The sequence below is a fragment of the Neurospora crassa genome, linkage group VI (assembly GCF_000182925.2).
Source record: "Neurospora crassa OR74A linkage group VI, whole genome shotgun sequence".
Classification (NCBI taxonomy): Eukaryota; Fungi; Ascomycota; class Sordariomycetes; order Sordariales; family Sordariaceae; genus Neurospora; species Neurospora crassa.
This window is the reverse complement of record NC_026506.1, coordinates 1,189,819-1,217,621: the sequence shown is the minus strand read 5'-3', so window position 1 is coordinate 1,217,621 and position 27,803 is coordinate 1,189,819. Positions and strand designations below refer to the sequence as shown.

General features: G+C 48.5%; 7 protein-coding genes and 2 non-coding genes across 9 annotated transcripts; 5 read left to right on the top strand and 4 right to left on the bottom strand.

Moving 5' to 3' along the window:
• Nucleotides 1-172: 172 nt before the first annotated feature.
• Nucleotides 173-2,184, top strand: NCU05647 (hypothetical protein). The gene is made up of 2 exons (XM_955115.2): nucleotides 173-1,281; nucleotides 1,342-2,184. The coding sequence occupies exons 1-2, from the start codon at nucleotides 1,195-1,197 to the stop codon at nucleotides 2,131-2,133; spliced, it is 879 nt and encodes a 292-aa protein (XP_960208.1). The 5' UTR covers nucleotides 173-1,194; the 3' UTR covers nucleotides 2,134-2,184.
• A 2,008-nt stretch (nucleotides 2,185-4,192) lies between these two features.
• NCU05648 (hypothetical protein) lies at nucleotides 4,193-7,746 on the top strand. The gene is made up of 2 exons (XM_955116.2): nucleotides 4,193-6,151; nucleotides 6,222-7,746. The coding sequence occupies exons 1-2, from the start codon at nucleotides 4,501-4,503 to the stop codon at nucleotides 7,514-7,516; spliced, it is 2,946 nt and encodes a 981-aa protein (XP_960209.2). The 5' UTR covers nucleotides 4,193-4,500; the 3' UTR covers nucleotides 7,517-7,746.
• A 1,433-nt stretch (nucleotides 7,747-9,179) lies between these two features.
• NCU05649 (RTA1 domain-containing protein) lies at nucleotides 9,180-10,406 on the top strand (the record flags this gene model as incomplete). The annotated part of the gene is made up of 3 exons (XM_955117.1): nucleotides 9,180-9,351; nucleotides 9,449-9,697; nucleotides 9,781-10,406. 3 exons carry the CDS (start codon nucleotides 9,180-9,182, stop codon nucleotides 10,404-10,406), a joined length of 1,047 nt encoding a protein of 348 aa, XP_960210.1.
• A 1,036-nt stretch (nucleotides 10,407-11,442) lies between these two features.
• On the top strand, nucleotides 11,443-15,567 carry NCU05650 (karyopherin Kap123). Its single transcript, XM_955118.3, has 3 exons — nucleotides 11,443-11,719; nucleotides 11,805-14,106; nucleotides 14,300-15,567. Exons 1-3 carry the CDS (start codon nucleotides 11,674-11,676, stop codon nucleotides 15,234-15,236), a joined length of 3,285 nt encoding a protein of 1,094 aa, XP_960211.3. The 5' UTR covers nucleotides 11,443-11,673; the 3' UTR covers nucleotides 15,237-15,567.
• On the bottom strand, nucleotides 15,371-16,438 carry NCU05651 (lectin 2b). Its single transcript, XM_955119.2, has 2 exons — nucleotides 16,395-16,438; nucleotides 15,371-16,186 (listed from the first exon to the last, which is right to left on the bottom strand). The coding sequence occupies exon 2, from the start codon at nucleotides 16,131-16,133 to the stop codon at nucleotides 15,699-15,701; it is 435 nt and encodes a 144-aa protein (XP_960212.1). The 5' UTR covers nucleotides 16,134-16,186; nucleotides 16,395-16,438; the 3' UTR covers nucleotides 15,371-15,698.
• Nucleotides 16,439-19,145: 2,707 nt separating this feature from the next.
• NCU15372 lies at nucleotides 19,146-19,217 on the bottom strand. The gene has a single exon. It is a non-coding gene; the product is annotated as a tRNA-Thr (tRNA).
• A 167-nt stretch (nucleotides 19,218-19,384) lies between these two features.
• Nucleotides 19,385-20,330, bottom strand: NCU05652 (hypothetical protein). Its single transcript, XM_955120.2, has 2 exons — nucleotides 20,003-20,330; nucleotides 19,385-19,873 (listed from the first exon to the last, which is right to left on the bottom strand). The coding sequence occupies exons 1-2, from the start codon at nucleotides 20,170-20,172 to the stop codon at nucleotides 19,711-19,713; spliced, it is 333 nt and encodes a 110-aa protein (XP_960213.1). The 5' UTR covers nucleotides 20,173-20,330; the 3' UTR covers nucleotides 19,385-19,710.
• Nucleotides 20,331-20,858: 528 nt separating this feature from the next.
• Nucleotides 20,859-20,931, top strand: NCU15371. Its single transcript has one exon. It is a non-coding gene; the product is annotated as a tRNA-Lys (tRNA).
• A 225-nt stretch (nucleotides 20,932-21,156) lies between these two features.
• Nucleotides 21,157-23,215, bottom strand: NCU05653 (carbonic anhydrase). Its single transcript, XM_955121.2, has 3 exons — nucleotides 22,064-23,215; nucleotides 21,557-22,004; nucleotides 21,157-21,454 (listed from the first exon to the last, which is right to left on the bottom strand). The coding sequence occupies exons 1-3, from the start codon at nucleotides 22,497-22,499 to the stop codon at nucleotides 21,256-21,258; spliced, it is 1,083 nt and encodes a 360-aa protein (XP_960214.1). The 5' UTR covers nucleotides 22,500-23,215; the 3' UTR covers nucleotides 21,157-21,255.
• Between the last annotated feature and the right edge of the window lie 4,588 nt (nucleotides 23,216-27,803).

Genomic DNA, 27,803 nt, shown 5'->3' with positions numbered 1-27,803 from the left:
TTGGGCAGGCGGGGCAGGCAGTGGTAGAGGTCCGGAGTCGAGGGGAAAAGGCGGGGGCAGGCAGCAGGCACCTCCTGGCAGGCAGCGGGACAGCGTCAAGGGGCTGTTGAAGGTACGTACCTACTGACCCGCTGTGTACAAGTACATAAACCGACTGTCGAAGGGAACAGGGACGGCCACGACGGGAGGCCCCGATGTCCACCGTCTTGGCTTCCACTTTGCTTGTTTCCTTCCTTCCATTTCAACTTCAGTTCTCGCACCTGTAAGTTGATGCAGTGCGCTTTTCCAACTCTCGCGTTCGGATTGGAAGGTAAAAAACAGAGTACCTTCATGTATTCGTTACACTTTCCAGAATCCGAGAGTCGCCTCACTCAACATCCGACCACACATTTGTTGACTCATTGTACACATCAATACTTACCTTTACCGCACTTATTGACGATATTCGCATCGATACGCTTTAGGCAAAGTCTCGCCGGGCAAGACATCTTTTTCGGTGTTTTCTCACATAAGATGGGCCAACAAGACCATTGGGTTTGCAGTGCAGCCACACTCGTCACTTGTCGTGTCCAAAGGCATGGACTAAAGTGATTGCGGCACATGTATCACACACCTCCAGCCTCCACGCTTCGCAACACCACGCAATCGATCATTCTCGGACTTATCGTGGTCAATAACAATAACTCGCACTCCTCTTTCACGGATTTTTAGGGCGATATATCCGCCTTTCAGGGCCAATCTCGTCAACGTCTGCACTACGCAACCATGTCCGAGTCGTGCTATGTGTATTGCCCAGACGGATCTCGGCTGCTGGATCAGCCTGTATCGATCCTGGCGATGCAAGTTGGCCGATGGATTTGTGGTTGAGACCCTACTTCCATACCTTCCATCTCACCCTTTGACATCCTTGGGCGAACAGTGAATTCCTCCGTGTGGGGGTACTTCACCACCTTCGTTCCCTCAGCAGGCTTGCCAACGTGGTCACTTGTAGCTTGTCAGCTACAGACATTGGAGAGATGGCCATTCGCGTGTCAGCCTTTGCTAGTTTAGGCCTTAGCGTAGGTTGAATAAGACTCCGTGAACTAAAAGATCCCATATACCATTGCCCATCTCGTGTCATCAAATTCAGTCCTCTTCTCTTTGTTCTTTGTAAACACTGCGTGTACCAGACTGTCAACATCAACCACTATCAAGATGGGGGACACTCTTGAAAAACCAGATTTCCGACCCATCTTTACCCCAACCAAGCAACGCCCGCTTGGGACTCCTCCGCACAAGGAGGTAAGTAATCCACCCACTGCTTTGAGAACGTTGGGAGACTGAGACTAACGTACGCCAAAGACCATCATCAAAGATGCTTTCAGACTTCGCACTCTGATGGCCATGGGCGCGCTCGCTCAGATCGTCCTCTTCGCCATTCTGCCTTACCGTTATGCCGTCGTCCCCGTCTTGATCCTCACTCTCCACTCGATCGGTTCGACCATCGGCCAAATGCTCTTCTACAAGACCAACCAGAATCCGTACATGGCCGATGTCATTCAGGGTTCTACCAGCAGCCAGCCTCCCTCATGGCAAACCGGTCGCTACCCCAATGCGCCGTGCTCCAGCTCCATCGTCGTCTTCCACCTCGGCGTCTCCTACAACCACCCGCTGGGCCCCGCTAGCCCCGGCGCCTACGAACTCTTCACCCACTTCATGAACATGAGCAAGGCCATAAACGAGAAAAAGGAAGAGTACGGCCTCCTAGGCATGTCCAGTTGGAAGCAGACCAAGCGCGCCACCCATAACGCCGGCATGTCGGTGTTTTACTTCCGCGATATCGAGGGATTGCACAAGTTTGCGCACGACAAGGAGCACCGCGACGGCTGGGACTTTTTGCAAGCGTTTCGCAAGAAGGGATACAGCCACATTACGGCGCTGCACGAGACCTTTGAGGTGCCTGCCGGCGCGTGGGAGTCGATCTACCTGGATTCGCCACCTACTCTTATGGGAGATACGACTGTCAGGATGACGGAGAAGGATGGGAGCGCAACTTGGTATCATAGTCTTGTCGATGCGTCGGTAAGGCCATTGACGGGAATGATGAACAGGATGGCGAGGGGTAAGGCGACTGCGAGAGAGGGATACGCTTAGTAGAGTTGGGTTGCGGGTTGATAGATGGAAGTGTTGAGACGGAGGTAAAACAGGAGAAGAATTGGATAGACATAAAGTCCGATAGGTAGGTAGGTATACGCAGTAAACCTTCACCAACCAGCGCCATTTTATGCCGCTCTTTTCAGCCAAAACACGAACACGGTGTGTGTGTGTGTGTGTGTGTGTGTGTGTGTGTGTGTGTGTGTGTGTGTGTGTGTGTGTGTGTGTCAGTTCCCAGAACAACCTTTTTCTTTCCCTAGTACGTCACACACACACCCCAGGAAGCACTGACCACATCGTAAGTATACACTATCAAAGTTGTCTTGGGGGAAAGGTTTCAGGTACCAAATAAACCTAACGTGGTCAATCGCATGCTAACGGATTCGCGATCTGGGGTGGATAACTCTATGAAAAGCCCACGTGGAGACCCCGCAAAAGACCAGTAAGATAATTGTGCCTGTCACTAATTTTGGACCATCTGATACCGGAGTTTCAACAGGAATTTACACAGTGATCAACATAGGTAGTGGTGATCTGTTAGTGAATATTTGTATGTTTGTGGATCCCCATCCATTGAGTCTTGCGTAAGATTGATGGTACAACATGAAGCTTTCATAGCTACGATCTTAAATATTGCTGCAATGGTGTGGCTGGGTATACGGAGCATGTTTCACTTCATCTTTTCTCGCGATCGTGTAGTCCTGGTTGTCGATGACGTCGCTGTCGATACAGTCGGCATCAACCCTAACCCTGTGGTACCTACCTACCCAGGTACCTAGTGTACCTGAGCTAGTAGCTACCCACTGCCAACTGCCCCTGTCATTCAAAAACCAGGCACTTCAAGCTCGGACGTATCGTGACTTTTCCTCCAACTCGAAGAAGCCAAAGACCTCCAACCACATCAGAACGCATAAACATTCCATTCATCTGTCGACACATGATGCTCTTACCAAGGTGGATTACCCCGGGATGGGCTGGCGGTCAGCATGTCCAATAGGGTACCAACATGGCCAACCGAAATCTGTACTAATTTCCGGAGCTTGGACCCTGAAAAGAGTCTGGTAAAAGACGTTCGGGACTGCCAAACCGCGCCCAGGCCCGTCTTAGAAGTAGGTAGCACGCTTCCGTTGAATTGCGCCGAGGTAGAAGAAGGTTCGATCCAATTTCATCCATGCCGTAGGTATTGAACCGATGTGGTGTTTCCGTTGTCGATGCAAAACAACAGGTTTTGGAAAACTAATTTTGGAATCCCAAAGAGCTTGGTCGGTCTTTGTCCGACGCCACCAGGTAGTTCATGGTCTCGAGGGACTGGATGTCAGAATCGGTGGGGAAAAAAAGAAAACAAGAACCTTGGAAGAAGAAGAGGAGGAGGAGGAGGCTCTGCTCTTTTGAAAAGCATGTCGAGGTACCTAGGTATGGAGGCTCACAACTGAATGGATGCCGCAATCCCCGTTGATGGCCAGGTATAGTAGCGAATAGTGGTCGAGATCTCGAATTTTCCGGGGAAATTGCATCCAGGCGTCAAGCCTAGGTAACGTACCTTCTGTGGTTCATACAGGGACGGTACAGTGGCTCGCAGACGTCAGAATTATGCGCACCGACAATTGGTTTAACCACCACCCACTTCCGCAGCCGTGGCGAACATCACCACTTTTGGTTACATTCATGAAAATGTATTCGATCATAGTCACGTACCCGTGGTTTTGAGATAGTGTATAATTTTGAAAGGGCCCTGTTTTGGCTGCTTATAAGTTTACAATAAGAACCAAGTATTTGGTGAAACTTTGGCCAAGTTTTGAAGCATCAAAATGTGTAGTGACCTGCGCGCGGTGCGCATGATTTTGACCAGAGCGAGAGTGGGCAGTTGACCTCCCTTGTTGGCGCAGGCCAATCACGAGCAAATCAGCATCCAGATCCGGCATGTCGTTCAGTGAATGGGCCACAGATTGACCAATCGGTGCGGAAGACAGGCCACTGAAGAATCCGAGAATGACCAGGCATTCCCAAGGACAACTCCTTTTGTGCCTTGTGGTTCGTTGTTTTTGTATTTGTCCCGTCCTCTCCTTTCATTGTCCATTTCTCGCATCTGTATGGCCACCAAAGGCCTTTTGTTGACGTCGTTCCTGTTTTATGATTGCTGACTGCTTTCCATTCAGCTCACTGGTACCAGCTCGCCTCAGCTCCCTAATCCGCCAACATTCATCCATCCACCTCGAGGTCGTCAGTCGTCCGCTCTATCCGCACCAAGAAGACGAAACACAGCCACTTAGGCCTCCTCCTACAACCCAAAAGTCGTCAAAACATTTCCTTCCAAGATATTGAACCCTTTTCCATGGCTGGCTCGTGGCAAAGGCCCACGCGTACAGCATGGACCTTTGGTGGCGCCTGCTGCAAAGGCAGTCGTCAGATCGACAAAAGCAATCGAAGGAACAGGGGCAATTAAGCGCCGCAGAGGAGCATCCAGCCGTCGTGGAACCTGCTCATCATCACCATAATGCGCAACCAGTACATCCGTTACACTCACCGGCGGCGCCGCCACAGTTACGCGCCGGATTGACCAATCTCAATACAAATGACCACAACGACCGTCCCATAGAACCTCAATCGAAGAACAATTCTGATCCTCCTGTTTCGACTTCTGCTCCCGCTCCTCTCTATGTTCCTTTTGTTCCTTCCACACCACTACGGACCTCGCTCTTTTCTCTCGCCTCTCCTTGCTCTCTAGCTTATTCGACTGATTCCTCACCTGTATCTTTGTCATTGGCCTATTCCGATTATGATACGGAGCTCATGGCCCTCTCGACCCCGGAGTTACTCGACACCCGCCGCCAACATGGGGATAATATCCCAAAGGCTTTGACATCACAAAAAGGCGATATTGTGGCGGATCCGTCTTCTGACGGCAGCCAACAATATGTGCAGCGAGCGAGTGGTAGCGGCATGATGCCAGATTCGACACCTTCTACCAACATGTACCGTGCCACAAGACCACCAAGTCTGGATGTCCAGCTTTCACGCCAGAAAAAGAGATTATCGCTACTAGGAAGGCCATCACCCGCTTATGGTGAAGCTACCAGTGCCAGAAGCAGCTTGGCGAGCCCAACTCAGCGAAATCATCCGGTGCGCAATTCATCGTCCAGTCGACTGCTTCCTGGGCTTGGTCTTCCAGATTACCCCCGGCAACGGTATACTTACCACGCCTCCGGCGGCTTACGGACTTCGCCCATATCTGAAGATGCACCCAGCGGAGGGGAACTTGCCTCGGAAATCTCCGCCGCCATTCTGAAGGAAACTGAGGAGAACGCTGCGGCGGAACAACCGTCGACAACGCTCAAGATCTGGGGCGCAGTCGCCAGATGTCTAGAAGAAATTACCGTGTCGCTTGGACCGCCGAATTCAAATGCGCCGGCGGTATCTGCACCACCGAGCATAGCATACGCTCCACAGCTAAGAGCTACTCCATCCATAAGGAGAATGTCGAACTCGGTACAATCGGTGGGATCGCGAAGGACGTCTTACGATGTTGGGGCCAGAAACGACCTTCCGTCCCGGCATCGGAGGGTGATCAGCAGCAGTTCCATCCGAAGCGGCCGACAGGAACGCGATCTGGAAGCGACGTATGCGATGGATGGGCAGGGCATGGAGGGATACTCCTGCCCATTCCGGGTGCGCAACCCGGTTCGCTTCAATATCCGTGACCACGAAGTTTGCGCCATGACTTCTTTCGAATCACTGGCCGACTTGCGACACCATGTTATGTCGTATCATAGAAGGCGCGCAATGCCTCACCAATGTCAGCGATGCAAAGTCGGATTTCCCACGCAGAAAGGGTTGGACGAACACCTGATGCTGCCCAAGGATGAAATGTGCGACACAGTCCCCACGGAAACACCTCGCAATCCCGAGGATGGGATATCTGAGGATGTAGATAGGACTTTAGCTTCTGGCGATGGAATCCGAACCTGGGATAACCTGTGGCGTCTGATCTTTCCCCTGGATGATCAGATTCCTAGTTCTGGTAAGCAGCAAACCCAAGAGCCTCGAGCTCACGTTGTGAACGAAGACATGACAACTAACCCATCATGCAGACTTCCATCCCGTCATCGAACTAGCCGAGGTCGAGCAGCAATTTGACGAAGGTCAAGAAGCGCTGAAAACGCACTTGCAAGAGACACTTCGGCTCTTTCTTCCGGAGGCCATCGACGACGCCTACCGCAACTTTTTGACTGGTCAACTGGAACTGGTCTTTGAGGCACACAAAGCCAACACCATCAGGAAATGTCTCCACCGTATCCATGGCAGCACCAACAACGACACCACTGGCGGACAAGGCACCTCGCCAGAGGACAAGAGGCGACGATCCTCAAGCGGCGCTGGGAATGTCAACCTAGCGCGCCGTTCAACACGTAGGAACCGCCAAAGCGCCATATTCAGTGGTTCTCGTGCTCAAGAAAGGCAGTCGTCATCAACATCAGATGGCCTGTTCTCCCCTTCTCTGCTGCCACCGTGGCAGTCAAGACGGGGAAGCAACGGTCTCAGTAATATCAGCAACAACAATAACAAACCCGCATCACGACGAATGTCAGATAACACCCGCAGCCGACCAAACCTCACCAGCAATCCCCCAACCAGCCCCAGACGTCTCTCCCCCCATCCAACGCCCACCCTTTCTGTTTCAGCAACCGTGGCGACCAACGAGTCTGACGACACAGCTCTCAAGTCGCCCACCACACCCGCTTCCTCCTCCGGTTCAGCACCGCTCATCCACGTAGCAGCCCAGGGGGGAGGGGCTTCCAACTTCTCAATCTCGCCTGACTCGGGCTGCGCCTGCACTTCCCCTTCCACCTGTCGATGCAACGAACTCCTAGCCCTTGGCATCCACCACAACAGCCACAATAACCATTATCACGGCCATCCTCCCGCCCGCCCCAAAACCGCGCCAATCCCTTACCGAGAGCGTATGGAAGAGCTTTCGGTTCTTAAGCATCGGTTGCGTCATCAGCCCGCTCTGCAAGTCAGGACGACGGGAATTGATCTAAACGGGGGATTAGAAGGGCGAAGGGCTTGGACGGGTGATGTCCGGATGTATGATGAAGAAGACAGTGATGATGATGAAGATTCAAACAACGTGTTCTTGAGGCCAAAGACGAGAGAGAGTTTTGATTTGGCTTTTCGAGGAGCGATGTCAGCGAGGGATGTGAGGGAGTCGTACTCGCCGCAGAGCTTCAAAGAGAGGTTGTTGAGTAGAGGGAGCAGTGTTAGGGGGGTGAAGCAGCTGGAAGTTGAAGATGGTGTTGGCGAGGAGACTCAGGGGCAAGAATTGGGACTGGATGACAATGACCCCGAGGGGACGTCAAGTCAGAGGGGGAGTTGGATGGGTTGAATGCAATTCTTTGGAGGCCGCCAAGAGTGACTTGAAGTGAGTGTGAAAGCTTCGATCCATCTATCGGAAGAGCGAAAGGGGATAATAGCTGGTTCTATTTTTTTTTTCCCAGCAGACATACGCGAATTTAATCAGCTTTGGAAATGACTGCGGCACATAGCAACTTCAGTTACTTACCAGTTTTAATACATACAAGAATGATAATGAATAATGATTGCAGTTGGCCTAACACAGGAGGTAGCGGGTGGAAGTTGCCGTCTGGATGTTAGTTTGGAACAGCAAGGTAGATCCTGAAGGGTCAGAAGACATATCAAGTCCTGACAAGTAGGAGTACCAAGCATTCAAATAAAGAAACAGACAAACTAGCATTTGGGCTGTATCAATCGTGTCCATCAAGGTCCTCACGAAGACATATCAAGTCCTGACAAGTAGGAGTACCAAGCATTCAAATAAAGAAATAGACAAACTAGCATTTGGGCTGTATCAATCGTGTCCATCAAGGTCCTCACCCAGTCCGTCATCGTCGAATTCACTGTACATTTTCATCGTATCCATCGTTAGCTCTGCACTTCAGTAGCAGTAGGACTTTTGCAATCTCATCCCAACCGAGGCGCAGCTGAGGAGGTAAGCTGGTAAGCTGGTAGGGCATCCTTGAAACTGGAAAACGGAGGTGAACTGAAGATGCATTGGCTATTGGAGAACTTATGGAAAGAAAAAAAAAAGTTGTTGTCGGCCCCTTACGAGGTTCAACCCCAAAAAGCCTTATCGCCCGCGTATAGTCTGCTTATCGTATACGCGTATAGATCTCGCCGAAACCGACCAAACCGATTTGCGCTAAACCGCATTCGGTTTTCCAATGTCCCTTTCTTCTTCCGCTCGTTCGTCATTAAGCGGGCACTCAGCCTCAAACTCAAAACTAGTACCTAGGTGGGTAGAATAGTGTAGTGTATGTAAGCGGTCGGTAGATCGGATTCGTTGGAAACGGATCGATCGAGACCCTGGTATGGGGCAATACGCGTATAGCCCGGCAGGGAAACCGAGAAGCTTAATTCCCAGTTCGCAGTCTTTCCAGTCGGGACACTAACATGATATGGCGGGAATGAGTAGGGAGGTTTGTTATGGAGACATCTTGAAGGTTGAGTAGAACTATGTAGTATCTACATGTGTATACGCGTATAGAAATACATAGCGCTGCGGATACGGCCCGCTTCTTGCTTTAAGCTTCTAGACTACTCATCTCGTCGCTTTGCAGCATAGAATACCTACCCGTTGGGACAACGTTGTTAGGCAGGTAGCAGGGTAGTCCAGTCCAGTCCAGTCCAAGCTGTCAACCAGGCAAATAGATAATTTTGATTCGGTCGAGGTCGCGGCTATACGTTGAGGCTGTGTGTGAACTTTGTCTAAAGAAAGATTACGCGTTTAGGTATTACATGTTTGTTACCCATATGCCTTTGCTTCGGTTTCCTCGTAAAGGGAGCTGTGGTTCCCTCTGGACTTACATATATGTTTGAAGCGGTGCCGATTCTTCGTGATATCGGCCGCATCATCATCATCATCAACGCAGTAATATCGGTATTTCTTTCTTGTCCCTCATTTTTTTCCCCCTCTCTTTCGGATCTAGAAAGCTCTGCGACCTCAATCTCATCCTCGAAAGCTTGCGACGATGTCGGACAACAACTCAGACCTAGCAACCTTCGCGTACTACAAATATGACCCGTCCACAGCAGCCAACGCCATCTTCGTCGCCTTATTCAGCATCACCGCCGTCGGCCATGCGTTTCTTCTCGCTAGGAACAGGACGTGGTACTTTATCCCGTTCTTGGTGGGATGTCTTTGTACGTTTTTCCATCCCCTTGCCGTATCAGGTCTTCTCACAAGCCAACCAACTTCGAATTCGATTTGCTAACCGTCCACGACAAAAAAAAACAATAGTCGAAGCAGTCGGTTACATAGGCCGTGTAATCTCCGCCGGGGAAACGCCCGACTGGACCTTGACGCCGTACCTTATACAGAGTCTCCTGATCCTCTTGGGACCCTCCCTTTATGCTGCGTCGATCTACATGATTCTCGGCCGACTCACTTGCATGCTGGAGGCAGAGGCGTACTCGGTCATCAGGGTGAAGTGGTTGACCAAGATATTCGTGTTGGGTGACGTCTTTTCATTTCTGGCGCAGGGTGCCGGTTAGTCATCACTTCTCCTCTCCCTTCTCTCCTATACCCAGTCAGTCAGTCAGCACTCTAACACAAACACCAAAATCAACCAGGCGGCGGCATCCTCGCCAAGGCTACCACCCCCAAAGACCAAGACCTCGGCAACAACATCATCCTCGTCGGCCTGGGTATCCAAATCGCCTTCTTTGGGCTCTTCATCATCACCACCATTATCTTTCATTTGCGCATCGCCGCCAACCCGACCGCCAAGTCTTACTCCGTCGCCGTCCCCTGGCGCCAGCTACTCTGGGTCCTGTATGTGACCAACACACTCATCCTGATCCGCTCAGTGTTCCGCATGATCGAGTACGCCTTGGGTTGGAATTCCATTTTGATGAAGCGCGAGGTGTACCTGCTGGTATTGGACGGCATGCTCATGGTGATTGTGAGCGTGGCGTTTATGCGGTATCATCCCAGCAAGTTTCTGGTGGGGTACAAGCAGGTTGGGATGAGGTCGGCCATTGATCTGGAGGGAAGCACGGTCGAGGGCGATTATACGATGACGTCGTATGGTGGTGGTGGTGGTGGTGGACAGCGCCGTCCCAGCACTAACCTCAAGGCGCATGATTCTTCTCGGCTGGAGGCGGATAGGAGGGACAGTTTGATGTTGGGCCAGCATAGGCACCACCGCCAGACGCCGTCGGATGATACGAGCTCATACACTCCGTTGCGCAGATGAGAGGGTGAGATGATGGGCGTGCGAGTCGAGGGAGCTTGATCCAAGTTGCTTTCTGTTGCGACGTGGTTATGCTTGATTAAGACGGTGGTTAGATTTTTGTTACTTGTACTGGGAAAGACAGACGATTGATGTCTGTTCAGATCTTCAGTGGTGTGTTAAAAGTAGAGGGTGTTTGGCGGTTAACATCATGGTTTTGTGTCTTTGTGTATGTGGTTGGCTTGATGGGTAGAGTAAAGAAGACCCGATAATGTGTATGACCTTGGAATAAGAGCATCCAGAAAAATCGGGATAGACCTAATCGAACATAACCGTCGACCTCAATTCAACGAGCATGACTCTTGTCTTCGTAAAGGCGCACACAGCTGAGATGCTGTCTGGGTAGTTCTTGAAGAAGGCATCAGCAGTAGTCAATACAGCAAGCTGTCCAAACCCTCGTCGCGATGTGGAGGTGTGATAAGATATAACGGGTGAAAGAGCGGGAGAGACTGTGACGATGATCGAACGGGATAACTGCCCGCCGGTAGGCAAACAGCAGGCAATGATGAAGATAGCGGTGAAGAAGGGCAAAATTTCCAATTAGAGATGATGAACCTAAAATCGAACAACTGCCACGGTCACAGTCGAACAAAGCAACTTTGATATAACATTCAATACAAGGAGAAAGACGAGTTGGAAGCGTCTGGCTCATACATATGTATAAGTGCTCAATATACACTCAATATCCATACCCGTTTTACTCCACGACCGAATGTTTCGTGCTACCGGGCAGCGCAGAGGTAGTAGAGCGGGAGATTACCCCTCGATCATCAGGCACATGATGGCAGCACACAGTGACAGTGGTGGTTAGGCGTAGCGCCCAGGCCCCCAGGCTGCTACTCTACCGTGCCGAATGGAGGGAGGGAATTTCCTCAGCTGCAACTGAACTGAACTGATCCCGACCCCCCGATCCTTGCCCCGCAGCAAAATTTCTAATCTCTTATCAGCCGCGATTCCACAGTGGAATTTGATCAAAATCCAAATTTTTTTTTCTTCTTCACGACACCTCCAGGTTCTCCCCGGGGTCTCGTCTTTCCATCCCATCTTCGCCTCCAGTCTCTTCACTGCAGTACTGTGCCCCCCCTCTTCAAAAACCCCTGCTATCCCCTCCCGCGGTGTGCCCGACGGGATCTTCTTTTTCTTTTCCCTTTCTTTTTTTCTTCTCTGTTCTGTTCATCTTTTCGCTGTTTTCTTTTTGATACCCCTTCTGTTCACATTTCCTTGAAGCGCCATGGACAAGCAAACGCTTGCCGCGCTCCTCAAGGAGTCGCAGATTCGTAAGCATTTTCCGATTTCCCTCGTCCGCGACAAAAATAGAAAAGAAGAAAAAATGAACGCGCAGAGCTGACCCCTCCTCTCCAGCTGATACCCAGAGAGTCAAGGCCATCACGGCTGAGCTCCAAAAGAACTACTATGTTCACCCCGAGTGCCTTCTCCTCCTCATCGAAGTTTTCGCGACACACGATGACCTGGGCGTCAGGCAATTGGCTGCCGTCCAGGCTGCCAGACTCGTCACCAAGCACTGGGGCAAGATCCCCAAGGCCCAGAAGGTGCAGGTCCGCCAGGTCCTCCTCGAGGCCACTCTCAAGGAGCAGAACCCCAAGTGCCGCCATACCGCTTCCCGTCTTATCGCTGTCATTGCCTGCTTTGACTTCGAGGAGGGCGAGTGGGACGATCTCCGCGACATTGCCATGAACTTGGCCACCAATGCCGATGTCAACCAGCGTGAAGTCGGTACCTACATCATCTTCAGCTTGATCGAGGCCAACCCCACCGCCTTCGAGGACCTCCGCAAGCTTCTCGAGATCTTCAACCACACTCTCCGCGACCCCCAGAGCGCTGATGTTCGCATCAACACCATGATGTCCATTGGCGCCTGCCTCCTCATGTTCGATCCCGAGGAGGATCCCCAGGCCGTTAATGCCCTTCAGACCCTCGTTCCCTCCATGGTCGACGTTCTCAAGCACGTCGTTGAGTCTGGCGATGATGAGAAGATTGCTCAGGCTTTCGACGTTTTCCAGCAGTTCTTGGCTTGCGAGTCTTCGCTGCTCGGCAAGTACCTTAAGGATCTTGTCAAGCTGATGATTGACCTCGGCGGCAACCCCCAGGCTGAGGATGAGGTCCGCGCTCAGGCCCTTGCTTTCCTTGCCCAGACTGTCCGTTACAGGCGCATGAAGATCCAGGGCATGCGTGATGTTGGCGAGGAGCTCACCATCAAGAGCATGGTTATTCTCACTGAGATCGACGACGATGAAGATGAGGATGATATGAGCCCCGCCCGCTCCGCTCTCATGCTGCTCGATCAGCTTGCCAGCGACCTTCCTCCTCGCCAAGTTATCGTTCCCCTTCTCAACGCCTTCCCCAAGTTCGCCACCAACTCCGAGGCTGGCTACAGAAAGGCCGGTATCCTTGCTCTCGGCACTGTCGTCGAGGGTGCTCCCGACTTCATCGCCAACCAGATCAAGTCCATCATGCCCCATGTCATCACCCTGCTCAACGACCAGGATGTTGGTGTCAGGCACGCCGCCCTTGTCGGTCTGTCTCGCCTTGCGGATGACATCGCCTCTGAGCTCTCCCCTTACAACGAGCCCATCATGACTGCTCTTGTCAAGAACCTCCAGGCTTCCATGGCCGCCTCCAACGATGCCACCCAGGCCAAGAAGAATGTTGAGATCATCCGTTCTGTTTGCGGTGCTCTTGACTCCATGTCCGATGGTCTCGATGCCGAGTTCATGAAGCAGTATGCTGGCGAGCTTGTCGCTAACATCGGCGCTCTGATCGGCCACGAGGACTACAAGGTCAAGGTAGCTGCTTCCGGTGCTATCGGTGCCATTGCCGAGGCTCTCGGCGAGGAGTTCAAGCCCTACTTCGACAACATCATGCACGCCCTTGGTGCTTACCTCACCATCAAGGAGACTGAGGACGACCTTGCCCTTCGTAGCGGTGTTTGCGACTCCGTCGGTCGCATCGCCACTGCCGTCGGTGCTCAGACCTTCCAGCCCTACGTCCTTCCTCTCATGAAGTCCAGCGAGGAGGCCCTTCATCTCGATAGCACCAGACTCCGCGAGTCCTCTTTCATCCTCTGGAGCTGCCTCTCCAAGGTCTACGAGAAGGACTTCTCTCCCTTCCTTCCCGGTGTCTTCAAGGGCTTGTTCCACAGCCTTGAGCTTGAGGAGGAGGAGATCAACCTCGAGCTCTCTGAGGCTGAGCGTGCCATTGCCGGCACTGATGAGGAGATCATCACCGGTGGCAAGCGCCTCAAGGTCAAGGCCAACGATGACGAGGATATCATGGATGATGAGGAGGGCGAGGACTGGGAGGACATTGGCATCTCCCCTGAGGCTTTCGAGAAGGAGGTTGCCATCGAGATCATGGGCGATATCATTACCCACTCTTGCTCCGGCGCCGAGATCAAGGAGTACCTTGAGAAGGCCGTTGAGATGATCTCTCCTCTCCTTGAGCACCCTTACGAGGGCTGCCGCAAGGCTGCCATTGCTACTTTGTGGCGCGCTTATGCCCGCGTCTGGCAGCTTATGGAGGAGGAGACTGGCTCTAACTGGGAGCCCGGTCTTCCCCTCAAGACCCAGCCCACTGTCACTCTTGTCAAGCTTGGCGAGATTGTTACCAGCGCCACCCTCAAGGTGTGGTTGGAGGAGATGGACCGGTACGTACATTTTCTTTTCCTTTCTTCCCTTTGACTGTTCGAATGATGAGCAACTTTGCGTTAAACCCAGCTCACTCAGAGGCAAAATAATTGTCGATGCTGAGAACGCGCTACATCTACTCCTGACATGAACATCATACCCTACCTTGTTTGATCAATCAACTTCTGCAGCATGAAGCTAACTGTTGAAAAGTGCCGTCGTTACCGAGGTCAACCGCAATGTTGCCGCCACTCTGAAGGCCTGCGGTCCTGCCATTCTTGCCCAGGGCGACTTCATGAAGGAGACCATCAGCATCCTCAGCACTATCATCACCCGCTCCCACCCTTGCCAGCAGGATCTTGGTGACGAGGATGAGGAGCAGGAGGTTGAGGGCTCTTCCGAGTACGACTGGCTTGTTATCGACACTGCCCTCGATGTCGTCATTGGCCTTGCCGTCGCTCTTGGCCCCGCCTTCTCGGAGCTCTGGAAGATCTTCGAGAAGCCCATCTTGAAGTTCGCCTCCTCCGAGGCTGAGAACCTCGAGCGCTCCACTGGTGTCGGTGTGATCGCTGAGTGCGCTGCCAACATGGGTGCCACTGTCACTCCCTACACTGGCAAGCTTATGCATCTGCTCCTCAAGCGTCTCTCTGACACCGATAACGAGACTAAGAGCAACGCTGCCTACGCTACCGGCCAGCTCATCCTCCACTCCACCGACAGCAACACCTACCTTCCCCAGTACGAAACCATCCTTCACAAGTTGGCCCCCATGCTCCAAATTCCCGAGGCTCGTATCAAGGACAACGCCTCTGGCTGCTTGTGCCGCATGATCCTTGCTCACCCCGATCGTGTTCCTCTTGCCCAGGTTCTTCCCGCCCTGGTCGATCTCCTGCCCTTGAAGGAGGACTACGAGGAGAACACTCCTGTCTACCAGTGCATCTACAAGCTCTACGAGCAGGGCGAGCCCACTATCAACTCTCTTACTTCCAAGGTCATCCCTGTCCTTGAGTCAGTCCTCAGCCCTCCTGAGGATCAGCTCAGCGATGAGACTCGTGAGCTTGTGAGGAAGCTCGTTCACCAGCTTTACAGCGCCAACCAAGCTCTCTTCGCTGCCAACCCTAACGCGTTGAAGCTTGCTGGCATCGTCTAGAGTTGACGTCGAGTTGAGAGAGTTGTATGATTTGCATATCACGGACCGGGGTACAGGTGTTTAATTTGGCCATGATTTCGAGCCGCATGAGCGATGACATTAAGACATGATGATTTACAGATGCTATTCAAGGGTTTAATTATGTTCATGCCTGGGAACAAAGGCTGGCACTTGTTTATAAGGGATATAGAGGGAGCAAAAGCTGGGAAAAGTAAGGAGGTTTGGGTTATGTTTTCAGAGATGACAGCTTTTTTGAACGAGCGTCTAAGATCAGATGCTTCAGAGCTTCCAAGCCAATAAAAGAGCGTAATGCCGGTTGGCTTCTTTTCACATGGTGTTCCATCGTCCATCTTTGTCCGTTATTGTCTTCCTCCCGCTTGCCTGTCCAACAAACCTTTCCCCTTTTCCAGCATATCGTCCACCTCCACCCTGTCTCACCATCCACCCACACTCACCACCAACTCAAACATATTCAACAGTCGCCCTCAAAACATTCCCCTCCGCCTGATAAAACTTGATTCTCACTGTCTTCCCACTCTTTGCCTTTGCCTCAAACTCGCTCGCCTGCGCCCACAAGGCCTTGTACTTGGCATCCTTCTCATCATAATACTTGGGATGCAACTTCGTCAGGGGAGCATCATCGGCAGTATCGACCTGAATGTCGCACCACCGCTTGTAGTTGTGCACGCCGACCGCCACGGCAAAATAATCACCGCCCTTGCTATTCTGGAAGCGCAACATGCCCGAGGACCCGGAATTGTTCATGGAGAGGACGTATACGCCCGTGGAGTCGATTTGCGACCAACGGGTGCCATGGCCGAACCAGCAGGTTTGTTCGACGAGCTGCAGAGAGTCGGAGGTGTCGTTGATGAGGCGGAGGTGGATGGTGTAGGACATTTTGGTGGTTGGGTTGGGTTGAGTTGAGTTGAGTTGAGTTGTTGGTTGGGTAACTGGATGGGGATGGGCGATGTCAGCTGGATGGGATGGGATGGGATGGGGAGGAGGCAGTAGGAGGAGGAAGGAGGAAGAGAGAGGAAGAGAGAGGAAGAGAGAGGAAGAGAGAGGAAGAGAGAGGAAGAGAGAGGAAGAGAGAGGAAGAGAGAGGAAGAGAGAGGAAGGTAGATTGGAGATGGGAGGCTGGAGAAGGTTGAGGCTAACCTTGGGTGCTTTGAAAGAAGTTATTCAGGAGTCGGTCTGGTTTGCGTTGATGAGATCTGATGATGTTTTTCTTTCGACCTTTGGGAAGGAGGAGGAAAGATGCCTTTATACTTGATGACCCAGAGTCGGACTTCACTTCAGCTTCCTTTCCCCTTTGGCTTTTCTCACCCCAATGCCTTCTAGTCGTCGACATCGTCCATCGATGTCTCAATTAAGAGTTTCCATTACATATTCGCAAGCCTGCAGCTTCCTTTCGTTGTCGACATGTTTCGGGTTGTGGGAATGATGGAACGTGTCACCAGACAATTCCCCCCTTTCCCCCTCATCCCCTCAGAGTGACTTGACCGGCTTGATTCGACTGGTTGTCCGATCTGCACGGTAAGGGCGGTGTCGAAAGCATACATGTAGCCTGACTGGTAGCTCTACTTTCTCCGTTAATTTGCAAGTTGTTCGACAGCTATTTCTCACTCGTTGGAAGGGAGGTAGGTCAGTGACGAGGGCTTGATGCTACTGCTGAAGACAGTTAAGTACACTCTAGGTTTTCGATGTCTCTAACACCCATCCCGAGTTCTCACTTTATTCGGTTAACAACTAAGGCGACGATATTGTTGGTTGGGCATCGCGGGCTATGCGGTGGGTGTTAAACACTCTCCATGTACCCATTCCGGACCACTTCTGAGAACCAACAACAGGCTGGAAGTAAACAACAGGGGTAGTAAGTAGGTAGGTAGGTGCAACATCTCACAACTTCCACAGCATAAAAAACCACCTCAGTTACAGACTTGCAGTTACCACTCAGACTTGGACTTGGATCTTATCGGTGAGATGGGTGATCAAGGAATTTCACCCGCATCTCGGCGGGAAAGTGATCACCATTGTCCTTTCCTCGCAAACGCATGTTTGGGTACGCCAGCGGGCCGCTGGAACGTTATATTGGCGGACCGGGTTGATGATTTCGAATCGCTGAAGAACATGGTGGTCCAGGATAGCATCGCTTCGTTACACTGACTGTAACCCGTAACTCGCGTGCCCCAGGAACGAGAAACCACTGGCTGGCCTGAGAAGCGATGTTTTCATTAGAATCAAGGTTTGGGGTTGACGCTTCCCTTCTGCGCCACCTGGTGCTTGATGAACTGAGTCCCGACCAGCGCGCGTGCGACACCTGTCGCGATAATTGGCATATCGAGCGGGGTAGGGTATTATACCTCATCGATCTCACCCTCGACAATAGGCTCGTTCGGAAGGCTCTTTACAAGTACGGTTGGGAGGATAACTACCCGAGCCTAATTTACTATTACAAAATAGTAACCGGCATCTGGGGGCCCGCCGTCCAGGGCTAGGCTTGAGCTACGCGATGTTGCCTCTCTCTTCACTTCGATGGTATCCCTACCGTTAGAGACGTAGGCTATGGTGTCTTCGACGAAAGATATTCTCTCACTACAAGTCAAGACGACTCAGTACACAACGTGATGAAACTTGCCTCATCCGAGCCGGTGACCAAGCGTTATTGACTACATGCAAGTCAGCCAGGCAGTTAGAGTGATCCCGCGTACAGTCAAGCATGAGACACGCCTTACCCATGGCGAGATTTCTGTTTAACTCGTCATGTCTTGCTTCTAAGCGCCTCAGCAAAAGCACTGTACAGTTCCCTCTTCCTCTTCTCTTCAATTAGGAGGTTGTCCTGAGTTCCGCCCGTTGACTGGCTTCCTTTTTCGTTCGCCAATGCCGTAACTTAGGTAGCTGTATGCTCAACCTACCCAGCGTCTTCCTAGAACAGACTCCCTTCTTACTTACTTACCTCTACCATCCGGAAGTCGTTCCGACCTAACCACGGCGCTCAGTCAAGTGTCACAAAACCCCACAGACAAACAGACAAAGAAAGCCTCAATCGCATATTATACGAGGCAGCCCTTGAATATGTACCTATCCAGCTAGTGTAGAGGTAAGTGTTACACAACCCCTTCTTTACACACATTCATCGGGTGCCCTGTGTCTCGGTCAAAGATCCCCGCAAGCCACCGAGGAGGAACAGAGGGGGACAACTATCGAGAAAAGAATGAAAACTTCAAGGGACCAACCATACAAATTAGCAAGCCCAACGGCACATCAAAAACTGCGGGGTATATAGTTTCACAAAAGAGAGTTGGTACAGAGCGAACATGGCCGCAGATCTTGTCTTACTTGACTTCCCGTAGATGGCGACGCCATCTTCTCGTGTGCGAGCTGAGAAGCGGGAGATGTACGTAAGTCAAAAGGGTCTGTGTGGCTGGAGACAACAACAAAGTAAACAAAGTATGATGAAGAATGGAAACGAAATGTAGGAAATCCAGGGATGCAGGCATACAAAGATCGGATTAGGACACGGACTTGCCGGTGTGTGTAAGTTGCTGACTCGACTGAGTTGGAACTTGGAGGAGGGGAAACTATTTGACAGGGCCTTAATTGGGTAAGAAGAATGAAATGATGATTTAGTACTTTTGACTGGCTTTTCTTGGTGCTGAGTTGACAAAGTCATATTAACACCGGATGGATGTTGTTGTGATGCCAGAGAATCACGGAAATAGAGTTCCATACTATGAACTGTCGTGGGGTGAGCTGGGTTCGTAAAAAGGAAAAAAAAAGAAAAAAAAGGAAGGGGAAACAAAAGGAAGAAAAAGACGGTTGAACAAAAGTTTAACAGTTATTTGACACAAAAGAGATAAAAAAGAAGAGGCAAGCCGATAAGGGGCAAAAGAAAAAAGTAAAAGGAAATGCCCACAGCCAGAATCGAACTGACGACCTCATCATTACTAGTGATGCGCTCTACCACTGAGCCATGCGGGCTTTGTGATTTGTTGTTGAATTGGACTAGCGCAGGTAGCTCTATATGCAGCATCTGCCATGACCAGCCTGCCTTCCAACCATCCATGTACTGGCTATCCATCTATAAATGCCCTCCTTTCTTTCGTAGAGGTTCCCGAACGAGCGTGTCTTGATCTTTTCAAGTCCTGGTTTAAATGACTATTGTACTGCCTTAGCATTTGCCAGTTTCCATCCTGTAACTCAAACTCTGGGCACCATTCAGTGCTTCCTCGTCTCTTCACCTTCCTAGCCACCGCCATTCACACATTTCCACATCACAGCCGCGAAACGTCTTATCATCCATCGCGTGGGGACCTCCCATCCATTCACCACGTTAAACTAAGTATCATCAAAAGAACGCCGTCTCGCAAATGACTCCCAATTTCCCCCACTGTAAATGTAAGAAAGTCATAAACTCATCCAAACGAACAAATCTCCATCGCTCGATTAGGTAACCGGTTGTAAGTCGTTTCGTTTACTTCCTGTCGCCAACATGTGGGGTATGAGGCGCACTCTTCCCCTCAGCAACGAAATCAAGCTTCTGATCAACCTTCTTTGCGGCGCCAGCAGCCTTGTCGGGATTGCCCATCATCGTGGCGTAGATGCCGCCCAGGGTGAGGCCAGCAACGCCGGCGTAGCTGTTTTTGAGGAGGGTGATAAGTTGGTTAGCATTCTTAGCGTAGTGAGTTTGATGAGGGAAGGGTGTGTGCCTGAGCAGAGCAGGGCAGATTGTTGGAGTGGATGGAAGGAAGGGAAAAAAAACGTACAGCCATGGCTTGTTGGTGTTACCGGTCTTGTTGAAGTCCTTGACGGGACCCTTGTCGCGAGCGCTATCGGTAGACTCGGTGCTCCGGAAACGGACCTGTTGAGCGCGCTGGGGGCTGGCACGGACGACGGGGCGGAGAGCGGTGCGGATGGCGGGAGTGGCGCGGACCATTTTGAAAGGTTTGAGGGCTATGATCTGTATTTTGGATGGTGTTTCTTGTACTTGAAAATTGGGTTTGTTTTGCTCTTGATGGCTTTAATCGACAGTCTCCGGGTGCAGTTGTTCTTGATTGTCGAATTCGTTGCAAATTGCAGCAGTGGTGATGGCTTGTTATATGATACTACTATTATGGTTGGCCACAAGGGTTCTCGGGGTGTAAGTGTTAACGCGGCAACGGTATGACATCACCATTTCTGCGACTGTGACGCGAGCTCACATTGTTCGTGCCTGCAGTGCACTTGTGTTGTTGGAGAAGGAACATCGAATGACGAACATGCGGAGAAGCAATCCAACTGCTCCTTTCTCGATCGATCTGAGGACAATATCATTTCAAAACTTTCCTCCCCTTGCTGGATCGTATAAACCTTCTCACTCATGACGACAGGATATGGAGACAGACACAAGAACCGACTGCATGCCAAGATCGAACAGCAACTTCGCACGCGCGCGCGCAAAATGGATGTCAGTATTCAAGCCAGCGGCGAATCACAATTACTGATTTGCACTTACGCACAGAATCATTATTGCAACGGCCGGAATAGCATCTCGTCAAGAAGCCCATGTTGCGCACTTGGAATCATGTGCCATTATAGGAACTTCCTTTGAAGATCGCTACCAACCCACTGGCAGCTTTGGCTGCCCGGCTAGCTCAATCGGTAGAGCGTGAGACTCTTAATCTCAAGGTTGTGGGTTCGACCCCCACGTCGGGCTCAATTCCCGGCGTTACAAACGCGCCTTTTTTTTTTTTTTTGCAATTTTTTCTCATTCCCAATTACTCAGTATTCTGTGCTTGAAGAGTTTTCTTTTTTTTATGTTGCGACGCTTTGCCTCCAGCGCTGTTGTCTTCAGGGCAATCTAACTCCTTCAGGTGCAACATGTCTTGACTCGAAACATAAATCACACAAACTCTCAGATTGCGTTACAATTCAACAATGTCAATGGCTAACCCGCCGTAACCCTTTGATTTGTATTCAAGCCTAACCGGTGTACAATATCATTGATAGTTCTCTTGCTTCCATCCCAGCTTCAACCGCCTCACTCAGTTCCAGCTGCGGCGCAGCCTGCCTTAGCGAGGATATTATCCTCACCGGGCGCATTCTGCGTCAAGCGCGAGTTGAAGCCGATGACACTACGGACATTCTCAAACGTCAGAGGCGCCACCCTTAGCGTCTGCGTCGACACGAGCCACATGACGCCCTCACTGCAGGGAGGCGTGGTGAGGGACCCCATGTAACTGTTGGAGTTGGGAACAGGTTAGTAATGAGCGAGCTGGAAAAAGGGCCAGTGAAGAGATGGAGAGAACATTGAATGGAGAAAAAGAAAACCAGACACTTACCCTTGGAAGTGGCCCGACTTCCAGATGTTGACCACCTCGGAGAGTATCAAGGGGGGAGTCTGGGTCACGGTGCCGGGCGTGCGGATGGCGTCGACGGTGCTGAAGATGGTCTCGAGAAGGACGGTAGGCGCACCGGAGACCGGAGTGTCTGGGCCCACTGGGCGCACTGGCGCCGTCTCGTTCTCGTTGGTAGGATGAGGCATGATGACTTCTTGCTCCCTATGGCTTCTGCTTCCCCTGATGCGGAACCTGGCTGGCGGTGCATCTGGGGCGGTCTTGTTGATGTGAGGATGAACAGGAACGCCGCTGGGAACCGGTTGAGTAGGAGGAGCCGGAGCAGCGAAGGGAGGGATGAAACGTGCGGAACCAGCCTCGGTGGCGACGTCGATGTAAGTGCCGATGACAGCAAGCTCCTGGTTTTCGGTTTGCCAGACCATGTGCATTTCCACTAGAACGAACATGTTAGTGATTGCTGACATCAAAGGGTGGATATTGGGAAATACTCACTAGCTCTACTTGTGCCATTATCCAGGTGCTCGCTAGGCAAGTGGAAATGGAACTGCTGCAGGGTGTACTGCTTCTCACCGAAAGTCATCGAGCCGCCCTTCGCAATGACCTCGATGGTGGTTCCGAGGTTCTCGAACTCAGTGCCCTCAGTGAAATCGGGGATGTCGATCTGGATTTCAGACGAGGGTACCATATTGAATGATGTTCCCGTCATATCAATAGGCGACTGTCGTCTGCCCGTGGAGCAGGCCGTGTTCTCGGGCGCTAACGATGACCAGAACAGCGGACCGGTGACGCCAATGTATCCGAACTTCTTGACTTCGACTGTCTTGCCCTCCTCTCGCGGGTGGAGGAAAGTGTTGTGCGAGCAGAGCGACCAGACGGGCGTCACAGACGCGGCCGCCGCCAGCATCAATGATCTGAATAGCCTGGCCATGATTCCGACGGGAGGAAAGATGTGATTAGAGATGAAAACAGAGAAACAGAGTTTCTGTCAGGGTATCGAGTATATATGTATATATGCGATGGAGATGGAATATGCAGACTGCGTGGGGCTAGGTGGGAGTGAAGCAAAGCTCGAGCCAACGGCAGAACAACCGGACTGGAGGTCAAGAACAACGAATTATGGGGTATCTGTCAGTGGTTCCGGACCTACTGACAGTATGACTAGCAAAAAAGTAAAGGCAAATAGGAAATACACAAGAAGAAGTGAAGTAGGTGACGGAAGCCACAAGGTTGTACAGTTAGAATGAAGTAAACAAGAAAACATGGCACCATGAGGTGGGTGCTTGAGGCCTAGATATCCTCGCGCCGAGCCGAGAGATCCGATACACCGATGCGCCTCGCTACCAATGTCAGTTGAAGTCTTCCATGACTTACATGATGCTAACCAATGTACGTCCAACCGACCGACAAGAAGCCATGAAAGGCACGGAAGCATCCAGTCAAACAAAAGTCCGAGCATCGTGACAAGAAGCCCCTTTGTTTCGACGAGGAGGTTGGATTGGTCGGTTGGTCCGTCTGGGGAAGCTGGGGAAGCTGGGCAAGCCAAACCAGATGCAGGTACAAAGATGCAACAGTGTTGACTTGGTTGTAAAAAAGTACTCAACGGTCACTTCAAGCCAAGTCAGGGAGTTGACTTGTGCATATCGCATGCTCTTATTTTCGTCGCATATCCATCCGGCACGTTAAGTGTGCGTTTTGGCGCGGTAACTGGAGCGAAAATGTACGCGCAGAAGATTTCTACAAATCGGCAACCGAAGTGAAGGTAAGCAAAATCAATGTTACGAGGCAGCTTGACGTGGCTGATGTCCTACGCTGGGCACTTGCCGTATGGGGAATCGTTTGGCCGTGTTTGACCCCAGCTTGGGGTGCATCGCAAGGGATGTCTGCCGCCTTGGTGGAGTTGAGCTTCAGTGTGTTCTGTGAGCTTCGGTACGTAGTCTAGGGTCCCTGCGAACGTTAGAGGCCATCAGGAGTCTAGACTCTGTACCAGGGGTTGTGTTTGGTGGGATTGTCTCGGTAGTCGCCGTCACGGGCAGCCAGGGGGGGCAGTCTTCCGATTTCTTCATCAAGCCAAGCAGATGCAATGACGGAACCAAGTTGTGCGACAGCCAAGAGAGCGCCTGCCGCTCTGGCAGTCCAGTGATCATGATGCTTGGCGTTCTTGGGTGTTTGGGGTTTCGCTCAGGTCGTCCCTTTCCGTTCCTTCCCGGAGGCGCAGCTTCATCTCGAAGTGTGGCGTTAACTTGAACGAGCCTGCAGAGAAAAGTCACTAATGATGATAAGGAAGGAAGTGCACAGGTCGAGTAGATGTACTTGATCAGAAAACAACGGGAACTGAAGTTGATCAAAGGATTGCCGGGCAACTTCCATAAACTCAGCCTTACAGCGAGCGCATCTCCAGACCAAAACGTTCGAGACACAAAACAAGTATTTGAGCTTATTCCAAGATCGAGCAAACGGGGCACACGGATACCTAACTGATCCACGAAGATCTTCATAAGGATACTGACTTCTTCTTCTTCTTGGGGCTGTCTTGGCAGGGGTAAACCTTGGAGTCTCAGGTGAATTTTCCGATTGGATCTCACGACGCTCGCCTACAGGTTGACGGTCCAGAACATGAGCTGATGTCTGAAACGCATGTCGTAGCGAAAGAGACCTTGTTGATGATAATAAGCGCTTTCAGTACCCACGTCCTGTAGTTGTTGGTATACCTTCATGTTCTTGCACCTCGTTTCCGCGACGTTGAAGTATCGCGACTCCTGGGGTTGGTCCCTGGCCGAGATTGATATCCTTGGGAGAGCACGTGGGTGGCTTGGCTGGCTATAGCAACGGGGGAGCAAGGAGATTGATGAAACTGAACATCTGGGACGAAAGAACTTGACGAGGTTATGTAAGATCAACAGCTATATCCTGTGTCTAGCTGTAAGGATCGTGGTTCTTGATAGGTGAGACGATTTGCGGGATGCTTGATATTTGTCGATTGGCATCTGTAGATCAGATCCCAATCCCAAATCTCGAACAGAACAGGGTTAAAATATGGACTTCTGGAAGAGATGGATGGCGCTTGGAAAATGTAGACCCAGACGTGTCATTCTAGTCCAACTGATATGCAACTTGCATAAATGTGCAACATTGGCCGAATCGGGTTAGGCGCCATGATGCTGTTCCCACACTCAATCGCCTGTACAGTCTTGGCAAGAGGTGTGTGTGCGTGCACACACATACACACACCGCACTTCTGTATTGTATAACTTCGTTAAAATTCATTATTTTACAACAATTTCTATATTAATTTGAAGCCATTTCAACGTACAAAGTAATCACAACACCAGTAATTAATCAAATCTATTACAATAATACCTCCCAAAACAATCCTTAATTTAAAATCCGCCGGCGTAAAGCGATCCTATATTTGAAGTAACGTACTAATAGTCTACTTCGACGAAGATTAAAACTAGGAAGATCCTAGCCTAATAATGAAATGGCGAGGAAACCACAATAATAATACTAATACCACCATAGCTATTATAAGGACTGTAGTTCTCGGATGTCTGATTAGGTAGAGTTAGGTAGTAAGTGATTTCTAAGCCTTTCTCGGAAGGTCGAGATGGGAGGTATTAAGCTAGATACGGTTTACTAGCGTCACGCATCTTGTTGTATAGCTTAATGTTCAGTTTTCGGTGGAAAGTAAGGATAGCTATCAAATCTTTTAACATCCTCTTCCTAGAAATAGATAGAGAAACGAATGAATATTCCCTTAAGAGGAATAAATAATTATTTAATACAATAGGTAAATAGAGGTAGATAATTAGAGATTACCAAAAGTAAATTATTCTTTTTTTACTAAGAATTAAAATTAAAAGACTAATTATTTAGTATAGTAATTAAATAAATATTGTAATAATCTATTATATTATCTTTTAAAGTTCGATGTCCTATCCTTCCTTTTTTCTCTTTTTTCTTTTTATTATCCCTATTTTTCTACCTCTTCTAATCTATTATTTTATTAGGTTAGCCCTTCATTCTTTATCTTTTGTCTATACTAATTGTTTAAATCTATTCAATTTAGAAAGTATGTCTTCTAATTTAATATCCTTACTAAAAATTCGAAAAAAATTACTATAGAAAATTAATATATATATTCTCGTATACTACCCCAAATCAAATCTTCCCTTTAAATTTATAATAAGTCCCCTAAGTAAATTTATTATTAAATATATATATATATATAATTAATGTTCCCTTCTATTATTTCTATTTCTTCTATACCCCCTCTTACCCTTATAAATTAAATCTTTTTCCTTAATATTTTAAGTAAGGAGACGATTATTTATATTTCTAATAATATTGTTCTAAGTTATTTTAATAAACGTTAAAGGTCCTTGTAACCTTAAACGAATATTTAAATTAAACCTTTCTTTAAATTCTATTAGAATTTAGGTAGGGTTATTCGGATTATAATTAAGAAGGCTATTTAATTTATACTCCGTACAACGAACGGAATAGACTAATAAGTTTACTATAAATTTATAAGAACTAAAATTAAATAATATATCTGTAATTATCTTATTAGGTACTAGGCTTCGGCCTGCAATAGGTATTTCTCTTATAGAGTAGAAATTCTTAAATTTAATTACTAAAAATAATTTTTATTATAAGATAGGTATAGGATTCGATAGTATACGCCTATATTAAGAGGAATAGGGAGGGGTAAATAGGTTTAACGGCTTCCTAAAATCTAAGGGGATTAATAATTAATTAATCCGTTTTACCTAAGTAAGTATTTATATTAAATTTATAAATAATCCTAAACTACCTAATAAATTAATATTTTTTAATACTAATAGAGCTCTATCTTCTAATAATAGTTCGAAAATTCTTATATTCCTAAGCAGTAGAGGAATTTATAATTATATCCAATTTATTAGAGTATTAAGAGAAAGAGTATTAATTCCCCTAGAAGGGTTGGATATAATTAGCGTTAAACTATAGCGTATATTATTATTAATAGTTAATTAAATAAAGGTATTCCGTTTTCTAATTAATTAAGGATTTAAGGGTAACGATACTGCTAAACGAGACGAAGCTAGAGTAGAAGATAGTTAATTTATTATTCTAAAGCTTTGTAAACGAATTATAATTTATTAAAGTAGAGTTAGAATTAACTATATAGAAGAATTTATAGGCGGGGGTAAATAAATATCGTTAGAGGAAGAGGTTAATCTTTTAACTTCTTTTTATTCTATTATAGAAGTAGGAGAGGAAGATATAGACGATAAAGAGTTAGAGGACGAAGAATTGTCTTTACTACTTCCTTTAATAAGTTTTATAAATATATATTAGAATAGAAGAAGGTCGATAAGGGTATTAGGGCTATTATATAGTTAATACCGAGAGAGGATCTTTATACTTTTTAATCCTTATATATAATTATTAATATTCTAAATAATATAATTCTTTAATTATATAAAACGCCAAGGCTTTCCTTTAATACTGTATATATATTTACTTTATTAGGATAAAAAGCTGTCTAATCTTTAGTCGATTATATATAATACCTTAAATTTAAATTTACGAAGTAGATTATTGGAGTACTATTACTTTATTCGTAAGGTATTATAGATTATTCTCTAGTACTACCGTACTATAACGTTTTCTTTCTATTCCTAATTAAATATTGTATAGTACTTCTATACTATATTCTATTACTAGGTCTTTAGCTTTAATATTTAAAAGTTTAAATTACATTCTACTAATTTTATTCTTATAATTTCTACTACTATTAATCTACAAATCTAATTAGAGGCTTAAGTAATAAATTCGATTTATTAAATAATAAGGCTTAGGTTTAACTTTAATATTCCCTAAATACTAAATTTTTAAAATAATAAAATTAAGGCTATTTTTATATTTTTTAGTATATCGTCTTCAAAATTAGAATTATAATAGTCCTATTAGCCTATTAATTAATTAAAGATAATTACAATAAAATAGTAATTCTTAAGGTAGAGAGGGATTACTTAAAACCTCTTATTTTTTATAAGTAATATAATATTATTCGGATTATTTATAAACTTTAGAATCCTACCGTTGAATTGAGTACACTTATTCAATACAAAAATCATTCTTACCCCTTTTCTAATTACCTATAAAAGTAAAGTAATTAGATTATTAATATAAGTATAAATATGCTTGTCGATACTATACTAAAAGTCGGCTAAGCGTATTACAATTC

Bases quoted from the DNA above. Each gene is read 5' to 3' on its own strand.
- NCU05647 (XM_955115.2), top strand. From the start codon at position 1,195: ATGGGGGACACTCTTGAAAAACCAGATTTCCGACCCATCTTTACCCCA. The intron at 1,282-1,341 runs GTAAGTAATCCA...CGTACGCCAAAG, and splicing joins GGACTCCTCCGCACAAGGAG to ACCATCATCAAAGATGCTTT.
- NCU05648 (XM_955116.2), top strand. From the start codon at position 4,501: ATGGACCTTTGGTGGCGCCTGCTGCAAAGGCAGTCGTCAGATCGACAA. The intron at 6,152-6,221 runs GTAAGCAGCAAA...CCCATCATGCAG, and splicing joins TGATCAGATTCCTAGTTCTG to ACTTCCATCCCGTCATCGAA.
- NCU05650 (XM_955118.3), top strand. From the start codon at position 11,674: ATGGACAAGCAAACGCTTGCCGCGCTCCTCAAGGAGTCGCAGATTC. The intron at 11,720-11,804 runs GTAAGCATTTTC...CCTCCTCTCCAG, and splicing joins CCTCAAGGAGTCGCAGATTC to CTGATACCCAGAGAGTCAAG. The intron at 14,107-14,299 runs GTACGTACATTT...ACTGTTGAAAAG, and splicing joins TGGTTGGAGGAGATGGACCG to TGCCGTCGTTACCGAGGTCA.
- NCU05651 (XM_955119.2), bottom strand. From the start codon at position 16,133: ATGTCCTACACCATCCACCTCCGCCTCATCAACGACACCTCCGACTCT.
- NCU05652 (XM_955120.2), bottom strand. From the start codon at position 20,172: ATGGTCCGCGCCACTCCCGCCATCCGCACCGCTCTCCGCCCCGTCGTC. The intron at 19,874-20,002 runs GTACGTTTTTTT...CCTCAAAAACAG, and splicing joins AACACCAACAAGCCATGGCT to CTACGCCGGCGTTGCTGGCC.
- NCU05653 (XM_955121.2), bottom strand. From the start codon at position 22,499: ATGGCCAGGCTATTCAGATCATTGATGCTGGCGGCGGCCGCGTCTGTG. The intron at 22,005-22,063 runs GTGAGTATTTCC...TGTTCGTTCTAG, and splicing joins TAATGGCACAAGTAGAGCTA to TGGAAATGCACATGGTCTGG. The intron at 21,455-21,556 runs GTAAGTGTCTGG...CAACTCCAACAG, and splicing joins AAGTCGGGCCACTTCCAAGG to TTACATGGGGTCCCTCACCA.